Here is a 12,261-nt window from a genome sequence, read left to right on the forward strand (position 1 = left end):
AAGAGTTTACTAGAGACTCAAAAGGGTCGATTTTTGCTGTCAAAGTTTACCCTTTTTTGTGGTCACAAGATTTCTTAGTGTTCATGTTACATTGTAGAAACTGTTGAAGTGTGAGACCTAATATATAACTTCCACATTGATTTTTGTATTGGAGCTTCTGGTGTTTCATTTTTATGAGTTGTTAGTGGACTTCAAGTAATGCTACAAGCCTCCAAAAATTTTGATAGGTGTCATGAATGTTTTACTTCTCACTCATGGTTGTGCAATTCCACTACTATCAATGGGTGGCTCCATGAATTCTTATGAGCAGCTAGTTGTCTACAATCTAGATATGTTAAAAAAATAATAAAAAATAAAAAGAAAGAATGAATGAAATTAATATGTTGGAGATTGAATGCGATTTCTCATATCTCCTAGGCAACCAGTTAGGGTGTCTAAAAGTAGAGGATCTGGACTTAACATATCTTTGTGGAATGTGATTTTTTAGATTCATAACCACAATTTAATTGATGAACCTTGTTTTGCAGCTAGTTTTATGGATAATGTAACTTTAAAGAATAACTGTGTCTGATTGTTTGGGCTATGCTAGTGTTATGGATTATGTAACTCTAAAGAATTTCAGTGTCTAATTGTTTTATTTATTATTTGGGGTGTATTAGAAGGAAAATTAGTGCACTAGAACAGAGGAGGGCAAGTGGACCTTACATCTTAGTTTTACTAGATATGTGAGGTTTCTCAATCCCAAAGTCATCCTCCACCAAGCCAACGTAATATCTACTGCCAAGAACTACGAATGTCGGAAACAAGTAACTATTTCTCTAGTTCTGATGGCCATTTTTGTGACGTGGAGAACTGCAGAATTAGGACGTCCCTGAAACTTCATACATTTGGTAGGAGGTTTTATAGTTGTCGCTATTGGTCACCAGTAAGTATCATATCCAAGTATTGGCAAAATATTTGTGTTGTGCATTAAAGAACCAATTCGTTGTATTCCTATTTATGTGTTGTATTGTATTGTGCAGGATGATGACTGTGCATGCAAGTTCTTCAAGTGGTTAGACACTAGCATTTGTTGTATGCGTGGTGCAGCAGTAGCACCTATAGTTATTGCCAAATTCAATCGATTGGAGCATGCGGTGGAAGTTGCCAATGAAGAATCGAAGCAAGCACACGCCTTGATAGCTGCAGCATTGGAAAGGGAGCGAGTTGCAAAATGAAAGTTTGAAAGAGCCAAGGCTGCACACATGATCTCTGAAGAGAAAGCAAAGAAGTTGACAGTAGCTTTAGTAGTCTTGGGGGTCATGTTTCTAGTATTACTTATTTTGTCTACTAGGTTTGGGGAAGTAAAAAATCAGGCAAATGTGTCTACCATAATGGGATGTATATGTACGTAATAACTGCAAGTTGTATTATTACATTTGTTTTGTATGTTAATTGTACTATTACAAGTCAGTTTATGATATGTATATAGTTGTACTTTTTAAAACAATGTAGAGACGTTTGATGGAGATAATGTTATTGCTAAGTTTAAAGATGATTGTAAATTCTGTTGTTGTATATGTGTGTCTATATATATATATATACACAATTTGCCAGCCATTGATAGATTGGATTCTTGGTGTCTTACAAAAATTAAGAGCTTTTTTTTTTTTTTGGTATAAATTCCTCGTAGTTTACTGTTGCAATCTTAAAATCCATTGAGTTTACTGTAATATTCAGGTTAGATTGGACTCTATTCAAAAGTCCCTTGTAACCAAGAAATAAACTGTTGCAATACTGATGAGTTTCACATATAACGATACATACAACTTCATAAATCCAAGGCTTTACAATCAAGTACCCGTGAGCTATTCAATTCTGCTTGACAACAACAAAAAAACCATAATACAAAATGGTATTACATTGAAGTTTGTGAACCATCAGTTATGGTCTATACATATCGATACTGTGATATAGTCCCGAACCTCTTTCATCTCATCTGAATCCAAGTAAGAGACCACATCTGCCACTTCATTGTAATGACCTCCCTCACTACCTCCATATGTGCTCCGTGCAGAGCGCGAATGTGGAACGTCATTGTGGTCATATGTTCTAATAAAGTTGTGAAGAACCATTGTAGCTACAATGATTTTATTTTGAGTGCGTATACTGAAGCCTGCCATATATCTCAAAATTTTCCATCTATTCTTCCAAACTCCAAAAGTTCGTTCTATGACCGAACGAAGTGATGAATGGAGATAATTAAATCTCTCCTTTGGATGATGCAGCTGTGAACCTTTTTGAAAATCGGGGATGTGGTACCGCTCCCCCTTATATGGTGCAAGGAACCCTATCTTCATCGGGTACCCTGAATCAATAAGATAATATTTTCCTGCAAACGAACACGTTTATTATATTAGCATTTTCACTACGTAATACATACTTTAATACTGCAATTAAATTGCATATTTACAAACTAGGTGGAGGTTTTGGAAAGTTGTTTCTCTCATTATTCAGGCAATTTAAAAAGATCCTGATGTCATGCGCTGACCTTTCCCATCCCACACATGCGAATGTGAATTTCATGTCAAAATCACATGCGCACATGCAGTTTACTGTTGTGGCCCCTTTCCTTCCTCTATACGGGTGTTGCTTCTCTTCTGGTAAGACCACGGGGATGTGAACCCCATCAATCGCACCAATGCAACCCTAATAATTGCCACAAAAATGCCATGTGAAAATGAAATACATGGTATGACCATACAAATAACAGGTATACAATCATGTCAAGATACCAAATTCACAAAGTACCTTAAAATGTGGCCAATATTGATCTGACCCCTGAATATGTGATGGCACGGTACAAAATGTAGGATCAGCAAGCTTGATAATGTCTGGTGCCATAACCGTGGCTAACAAGGTAATTACCGTGGACACATGTCAATGCACTGTCTCACCGGAATGTTGAAATCTATCCTGCATCATTCTGTTACCCATGGCATTACCAAGTACCACCAATGCCATTACCACTGACTCCTCCAAGCAAACTCTTTTGGTACCGTCATATCCATACCGAGCGCGCAATGTATGACACAATTGTTGAAACACATGGCTTGACATTCTAAACACATTGTGACATTTCTTCTCATTTTCATTTAATGTATATTGTACCCATTCATACCCTGTTTGTATATTCGTATGCATTGGTACTTTGGTCATATAGGTCTCTATATAAGCTACGACACTTGCACACCCAGCTATATATGCTACAAGTACAATGTCGTCGCTAATATCAAAGTCTGCGTCCTTGCATATGTTACCAACTTTAATTGCATGTACAAAATCTGGAGCGATACTATAATATGTACGCTAAAAACAAGTTATTAGTATAGAAACTTACTGGTGCTGGGAATCAAATGAGTTGTTTAGCAAATTCATCCTTTTGAATACCTTGAGACTTCTTTCTTTTTATGTCTGTGGAAAGCCAATACACACATATTCAGCAGTCACCTAGACATGATTTCATACGGACACTGACACTACACAGGTACAAATACTTCATTTGGGTAACAAATAAAAGAAGAAAATATTAGCAATAGAATAAATCAATGGCTACATGTGATCAAAAAAATTTATCAGCATACCCTTGTTCACCTCCACAACAAACTACTGCATTGGAAAGATGTACATGCAATTCCTAAAAAAAAAAAACCACACACACAAACAATTAAAACAAAGGCACGAAACTCATCTGGTACTGTTCACGGGCTGTTTGAACAGTACCCGTGAACAGTACTAGAGAAGCTGTTAGGGTGCTTTTGCACCCAAAAAGAAAAAGAAGAAGAAAAAAAAAAAAGCAAAAACTCATAAGCAAAAAAATAAGCAAAAAGAGGATAAATTGGAAAGGCATAAAACTCATCTGGTACTGTTCATGGGCTATGTGAACAGTACCCATGAATAGTACCATAGAAGCTATTAGGGTGCTTTTGCACCCAAAAAAAAAAAAAAGAAAAAAAAAAAGAGAGGATAAATTGGGTTGCCTGATCCTTTTGTGCACATGTTTAGAAGAAAGAAGCACCAACTTGACATGATTCCATACACTACACAGTTATCTTGTCTACTTCATTTGGGTAACAAATAAAATAAGAAAATATTAGCAATAGAACAATGGCTACATGTGATAAAAACAAATTATCACCATACCCCTATAATTAATCAACTGTAACTCATTATCATTAATCAATGGCTACATGTGAACTTAAAACACACGTACCATTGTATACCATAAAAGAAAAAAAAAAAAAAAAACCAACTAATGACAACTCTTGTTCACCTCTACAACAAATTATTGCATTGGAAAGATGTACATGCAATTCCTAAAACAAAAAACCACACACACAAACAATTAAAACAAAGGCAGGACTTCAATATATGTTGAAACTTCCTATTGATAGGACTTCAATATATGTTTAACATGTTTTAACTGATCCTATTGATAGGACTTCAATATATGTTGAAACTTCCTATTTTGCACTGAATTCCTACTTAATAGTTTTTTTATCACACTGGAATTTTGTCTCATCACATTTTCAATCACACGCTTGCTTTGCAAAATTATTAAATGATAAGCTTTACATGTCAGATTGGCACTATTGCTCAATATGCCATAAATCTCCAAAGTTTCAGTGCTTTTGCTGTCCTTATGCCATATGTGAGTGCTGCATGAATGCTGCTGAGTTTGCAACAACTCGCGGGAAGAAGGGATTCTGCAGTGAGTGTTTGAAGCTTGTTCTATGTGCAGAAGAAAACGTGGACCAGAGAAGCTGTTAGGGTGCTTTTGCACCCAAAAAAAGAAGAAGCAAAAACTCATAAGCAAAAAGAGGATAAATTGGAGAGGTATAAAACTCATCTGGTATTGTTCACGGGCTGTGTGAACAGTACTCGTGAACAGTACCAGAGAAGCTGTTAGGGTGCTTTTGCACCCAAAAAAAAAGAAAAAAAAAAGAGCAAAAACTCATAAGCAAAAAAATAAGCAAAAAGAGGATAAATTGGAGAGGTATAAAACTCATTTGGTACTGTTCACGGGCTGTGTGAACAGTACTAGAGAAGCTGTTAGGGTGCTTTTGCACCCCAAAAAAAAAAGCAAAAACTCATAAGCAAAAAAATAAGCAAAAAGAGGATAAATTGGAGAGGTATAAAACTCATCTGGTATTGTTCACGGCCTGTGTGAACAGTACCAGAGAAATAAATAAAGAAAGAAACAAAGTTGACCAATAGCCAATTTGGCAGCAAAAACATAATAAACATAGAGACAGAATGGGGCAACTAGAAATTGATAGAAGGTCCAGCTCATTTGGTATCAAAGGCTCTTTAAAGATAGAATCCTGAAAAACAAGGCCACTCAAATATAAATAAAGAATCTATCAAACATGTTTTTTAGCTATACACAGTGCATATACACAGAATCCAACTACTGATGAATATACACAGAATCCAACTACTCTTCCTTGTTTCAAACTTGGGACGATTGTGATTGACATACATCACCAATTTTAATTAGTATGTGCACTGTTGTTATTCGATCTTGACATCTTGTTCTCTTTGTAAGAAATCTAGTCCACTACAAAGTAGAATGACTACTGACCAGACAATTTATCTAGCTTTTAGGACCCCTTCAACTTTCCCAAATAAACCATATTGAACTACTAAACTATTTTGATGCCATCAAAAAACACCACAAGTAACAAGTAAGCATACAGAAGATGACAATTAGTAACCATTGTTTTACATACACACCCATGGCAAGCATATAGTTTGTGCAAATACAAAAGTCTGAAAAAAAAAAAAAAAAAAAAAAAGAGTGCAAGAGGTACATAAAAATAATCTGATCGCTACAACACCAAGAGGTACATAAAGATAAGCAACTAGGGATGTAGACAAGCCCCTTTCCTTAAGAGAACATGAAACTGAGGGTTCATTTCGTACTGCTTCTCTAGCCACCTTAGTTGGACCTCCTTCCTCTCAACATTAGCTGCAAACATGTTCCTACCATCTACATTATTCATGAAGAAGAAGATGCTGAACATATGAAGAGGATCACCCGCTTGCACCCCAGGAAGAGTCAACACCATGTCCATAATTGCTTGCATCTCATTAGCTGCTATGGTGCGAAATGGTGTATTATGCGTACTTACTCTTTTACTTTCAACAATAACATCTGACATGCTCTTCAAAGAGTCAGAAATCTCTTGCATGGTTGAACGCTTCTTTCTTGGTTTCTTGCAAATTCCCCTGAAAAGTTGGACACCGCTTGCCAAGCCTTTCCCCTTATTCACTGCTGGTCTTGCTCTGGACGATGCTGGGCCTTCAACCTCCATTGGGTCAACTGAGTTCGCAAAGGGTTCACATTAGGGGTCAAAAAATTCTTTGCTATCAACGGAGTCCCCAGACCCTTCGGTGCAATCATTTGGTATTTCACCACTCGTGCAGAACGCATTTTTTCCCGTTGCAACCGTGCCAACATGATTTCCATGGACTTAAGATTCGGCAAAGGTTTGTTTTTAAAGGTTACCACCTTGGGACATGCCTACATGTGGACATCCGGTAGTTAGAACACAATATTAGTTGTAGACAACTGAGTTTTTCACAATGATGTAAAGTGAACTAACTTGAATTTTTCGGGTCCACCACTCATCAGTCATGTGAATAACCCCAGTTACAGGATCATAGCCTAACCCAGTCTCACCAAAACACTCCTTCCAAGCCTTCCAACTCTTTCTCAGATGATCCCATTTGTTTTTAAACTGGGTGTGAGTCACCACTTTTCCCATTTCACCCAACTGCTCAATCACTGCATCAACCCCTTCCTTTCTCAAAAATCCATTATGCTTCTTGCCGTCTAGGACTTGGGCAGCAGACAAATCACAATAAGCTTTTAATTCCTTAGGATCTTTCCACCCAGTTCTAACTTCATTACCATCAGCCTTCGATTTCCCTTTACCCATTTTTGCTACAACTTCCTTCTATACCCATTGAGACATTTCAACAAACAGTTTATATGCATATCATAATCAGTTACCCATGCCCACATGAAAAATGCAAAAAGTAAACTAACATATATAATAGTCCAACTACAACAGAGGCAGCTCCTTGAAACACCCAAAATTAGACGAATGAGAGAGTAACCCACATACTAATTTCATGGAAAACACAAAAACCACACACAAACATTGAACTAAAATTACACACAAATGTTGAACACAAAACCATAGATTGAAGTGTGTTCATGGAAAACAATATAACTAGACAGCAATAGATCAGAGAGTATGAAAAGTTAGACAGAATAGTACCCATGAATGTAGAGACCTATAGTGGCGGCAATGATGTCCCAAACGAAGAGAAGGTGAGCTTGAGCGAATCACGAAGGGATGGCTTCGTTTGTTCCGTGTGGGATTGCAATTACCGTGTTTCAGCTTTTCTATTGATGGTTTATTACAAGATGGTGGGTAGGTGCATTTCATTGAAGACGATGAGGACGGGGCATTGATGAAAATTGAAGACATCTCTGCCCGGTAGTTGAGAGGAAGAAACGGAATGCAAAAAATTAGCCATTGGAGAGAACGCAGCATTTTGTCCTTCTGCTTAGGTCAGGACAGTGTTGTGAACAGAGCATAATGGGTTCGTTCAATGCATTTTCTGTTTATGCTTTGGAGTTTCATTGTTGAAACGGTGCGTTTTTCATTGTTGGAGTTTACACGCATAGACAGTGTAGCATTTCAGTGTTTTAATGAAACGGTGCGCATAGTATTGTCATTTCGCGTTTCAGCGTGGAGGAGCAGCATTTTACTGTAGCTAGGTCCCACATTTTGGAAAAACGCAAACGCAGAATTTTTGAGAAAACGTCCAATCCAAACATAACCTTAATAATATTGTCTTTAACATTGATATAGACAACATCAACAATCGCTTCTTGCTGGAATGCGTCATTATTTTCTGTATTATCATTGGATTCTCCACCCTCGACTTTCGAGACATCAAACACTCCCCTATGTTGGATGGATTGCACAATTTTCCAAGGTTCACCCAATTTGGTATCTTGAAGGTAAAAAACTTGTCTCGCTTAACTAGGAAGTATAAAAGGGTCATTTTCATACCACTGACTTGTAACATCAATACTTGTGTAGTGTGCATCGGTTCTTATTGTTCTCCTTCGACCATTGGTACTAGTATTGTACCATTCACACTGAAACAAAACAACTTTATGGCGAAACACATACTCCAATTCCCAAATTTTGCACACATGACCATAGAAGTCGTGTATTTCTTTCTCATGGTCTCCTTCGGTACATACACCACTGTTTTGGGTTACACGACAATTGTCTAGGTTCCTTCTATGGAACTTTACACCATTGACCATACAAACTATGTACTCCTTCAAAAAATTAAAAACACTCCCAATATGAATTTAAACCACCTTATAACACCATGCAAGCCATCCGCTTGCTCAAACACAACAACCCACCACAAAACAAATTACAAACATTACAACTATAATGCTTACAAGTATTGAAATCAAATAAAGGAACACAATTGCTACTAATCAACAAGTTTCATTCACATTTGTAAGAAATTAAAAATACTTCCAATATGAATTTAAACCACCTTATAACACCATGCAAACTACCCGCTTGCTCCAACACAATAACCCACCACAAAACCAATCAAAAACATCACAACTATAATGCTTACAAGTATTTAAATCAAATAAAATATTATTCATCACATCTAATCAACAATACTCATTCATATTTGCAAGAAATGAAAAACACTCCTGATATGTATTTAAACCACCTTATAACATCATATAAGCCACCCGCTTGCTCTAACATAACAACCCACCATAAAACCAATTTCCAACATCACAAGTATAGAGTTTTACAAGTATTGAAATCAAATAAAATACTATTCATCATGTAACGTCCTAGTTAGCAATAAAAAAAAAAAAAAAAAAAAAAAAAAAAAAAAAGAGTCAGGATCAGATATTTTTTGTGTTCCCACGTGCCAAAGCCCCACCTAACCCCACTACCCACCGCACAATCACTCCATCTTATCTTCTCTTTGGCCGGCTCACTCTCAGCCTTTCCTTTTTTTTTTTTTTTTTTTTTTTTTTTTTTTTTTTTTTTCTCTCTCTCTCTCTCATACGCTCCTCTCTACTCTCATCCTCTCCACCAGCACTTCCACACCACCACCACCACCATTTCCACCATCATTTTCCGGTAAGATCACCGGAAATTCTTGGGAACCCATAAACACCTTCACATCCTTTTTTTGTGGTAAAAATTTCTCTTCTTTTTGGTGGGTTTTGCACTTTTGCTTGAAGTTATTTTTATTTAAGCTTTAATAATGATATCCATGTGATTTATGAGCATTGAAAGTGATATTTATGTATTTTTATGTATGGGTTTTGTATTGGTGGAATTATTTGATGAGTGGGTATATAATTTGTGCTATTGATGACTACTTAAGATTTATGTATGGTGGAAAATTTAGGGGTTTTAAGTTATAACATGTGATGGTTAGTAAATTTAATTTTTCCATTGCCATTGGGTTTATTTGGAGTTAGTTGAAGTTCTAAATTTCTTATCTTGGAGGATATATTGATTTTGCTTTCATGGGTCTCTTAATGATGTAGTGTAAATTTTATGGAAGTTAGTCATAATGTTGGAGATGATATTAAATGGGTTAACTTTATAAATTGGAGTTTATGCCTTGTGAATCTATTTGTTGAGAAACTTTGGAAGTTATATTATTATTGATGAGGTTAAATACTAGGTTTGCCTAATTAAGTGATTATTTGGCAATTCCTAAATTGAGGCTAGATGCAATTTCAAGCTCTATGCTTATTGTGATAGGTTTATTTGATATTGTTTAGGTTCTAGCTAATCTCATTGGAGCTTAGAGAATTAGGATTTTGCGGTTGCGAGGTAAGTAGCTTTTTAATGGGATTTTTGGAAAATAACCATGTTTTATAAATGTTGTTTTTGGGGTCAAACACATTTTGGAAAATTATATATGAATATATGTTTTCTTAAAAGCATTGTGTTGTGACCCTATTATATATTATTATATATGAAAAGTACATATAGCATTTGGGGAAATGCATAAATTGTTGAGATGGAAAAATGAGCATCTTTTGTTTAATCTTTAATAAGGAAATCATGAATTTTATGGTATATCAGAAAATTTAAAGATGCTTATCTTGTTTTGTATTATTTGGGAATTTGATAGAAATCTCTTGACAATAATGAAATTGAAAACCTTACAAATTTTGTAGAAGTCAGATTATTTAAGATTTTTCTGAAACTACCTGGATATGAACTATGTGTTCAAAGTAATGTAACTTGTGAATTGTTTTAACACCATGCCATGTGTGGTTTCCCAGTGATCACCTGATTTGGTTTCCGTAGTCTTTGTGACAATGGAATCAAATCTAGGTCAGTACCCTTTTACTTTAGATGATGTGTTCTTCCTTGCTGCCCATCGGGGGAAGAGGTTCCTTGATTGTGTGTGGGTGAGGCTACTGTCCATGGAGCCAAGAGACCACATGCAAGAGAGGTCCTATTTGACATGCTCTCTCTACTACTCATGGGAGGAGAGAAAAACCTTGAGGGTATGGGTGAGGCTGCTGTCTATGGGGCCAAGAGTTTGCATACCAGAAAGGACAATATCATGCCAGTTGTGAATGGTTGAATCCCCTGACCGGTCTATGTGTTAGTGTGGTAGATTTGTGATAATTTATCTTATGTTAGATATTATGGTTTTGGAAATTATATTGTTGATGCTCACAAATTATAGTATATAGTTTCAAGGTATTTACTTTGAGAAAGTTTGTGTTTCATTATTAAATCATTTTTTTCATATTATTATTTTTGAAGATGAAACTTGCATTTCCCCTACCCCATTAAATATGCTATTTATTGGGCTCTGTCTCATCCCATTATTTTATAAACTTTTTAGAGTAGGCAACAATTTTTTAAGACAGCTTTTTGGTGGCTAATAGTAGTTAGACTAACTACTGATGGAGGATGAACTTTTGTAATGGAGATATTAGAAGTTGTACATCTTAGAATAGACTTGACTTATTCTTTTGTATATTATAGTGGTTGTGACTTTATTCCCACTAATGGGAGAAGCTGTTGATATGTAATTATTTATTCAGACCTCTATTCTTTTGTAGCCAGTGGTCCTTGTAATTATTGCTTAGAACTCTGACTTACTTTGAGAGTATATTCAATGGAATTATTATGATAATTCTTGATGTTGGTACTTGATATGATTGTTGTGGATTGAATTGTTAAAAAGGAAGAAAAAAAAAATCTACAGGTACTTTGAGACACATTTCTCATGCTTTGGACCCTTTGGGGTTTGGGGCGTGACACATCACATCTAATCAACAATACTCATTTACATTTGCAAGAAATGAAAAACACTCCCAATATGTATTTAAACCACCTTATAACACCATGCAAGCCACCCGCTTGCTCCAACAAAACAACCCACCACAAAACCAATTTCCAATATCACAAGTATATATAGAGTTTTATAAGTTTTTAACTAGAATTTACTTACTTTGCTCAAGCTAAGTTTACAACTTTCAGAAAAAATCCAAAGTTAATTTGTGTTCTTCACCTTGTTCCTAGCTCACAATTTCTTGAGCCACAAAAGAGAAAGAGAGTTGGAGATAAAAGAAAGACAACCAGTTAAGTAGAAAACTAGTTATGTAGACCAAATCTTTGCTCAAAAACGCAAAGCAAAGCACCAATGGAATTTTGATGATAAAGACAACTAGTTAAGTAGACCCAAATTTAAAATACATATTCTTTATTCTTTTTCCCGTTTCTAAATAGTGGTATAACTTAGAATTCAATATTGAAAAGATTGAAACCCCACTTCGTGGTATCAAGTCCCCACATTGCTAGTAACCAGACCCAATCATACCTCAAAAATATCAAGATGTTTAATTAAAACTTAATGGCAACCACTAACCACTCAAATCCATCTAAACCAATTATGAGTCAAACTCAAAGGAAGCAAGAAATGCTAACCTAATTTATTCCCGATTCCCTACCGTCTGATTCTGATCACAAAAGCTAGTCTTATTTTAAAAATTGTATTAATTATGTATGCATGTATGAATGAAAATTAATAAAGAATATGTATGCATGTATGAATGAATGAATATTAATGTATTCAAACGTGAAAAGCATGATATCGATTGTGCCA

At 35.7% G+C, this 12,261-nt stretch overlaps 2 protein-coding genes across 2 annotated transcripts; one reads left to right on the plus strand and one right to left on the minus strand.

Annotated features, from left to right (window-relative positions):
• The first annotated feature begins 793 nt into the window (after positions 1-793).
• Positions 794-1,217, plus strand: LOC115962893. Its single transcript, XM_031081777.1, has 2 exons — positions 794-925; positions 1,023-1,217. The coding sequence occupies exons 1-2, from the start codon at positions 794-796 to the stop codon at positions 1,215-1,217; spliced, it is 327 nt and encodes a 108-aa protein (XP_030937637.1).
• A 702-nt stretch (positions 1,218-1,919) lies between these two features.
• LOC115962903 (putative nuclease HARBI1) lies at positions 1,920-2,883 on the minus strand. The gene is made up of 3 exons (XM_031081788.1): positions 2,791-2,883; positions 2,457-2,688; positions 1,920-2,371 (listed from the first exon to the last, which is right to left on the minus strand). The coding sequence occupies exons 1-3, from the start codon at positions 2,881-2,883 to the stop codon at positions 1,920-1,922; spliced, it is 777 nt and encodes a 258-aa protein (XP_030937648.1).
• Between the last annotated feature and the right edge of the window lie 9,378 nt (positions 2,884-12,261).

Source organism: Quercus lobata, chromosome 2 (assembly GCF_001633185.2).
Source record: "Quercus lobata isolate SW786 chromosome 2, ValleyOak3.0 Primary Assembly, whole genome shotgun sequence".
In the NCBI taxonomy this organism is placed as follows: Eukaryota; Viridiplantae; Streptophyta; class Magnoliopsida; order Fagales; family Fagaceae; genus Quercus; species Quercus lobata.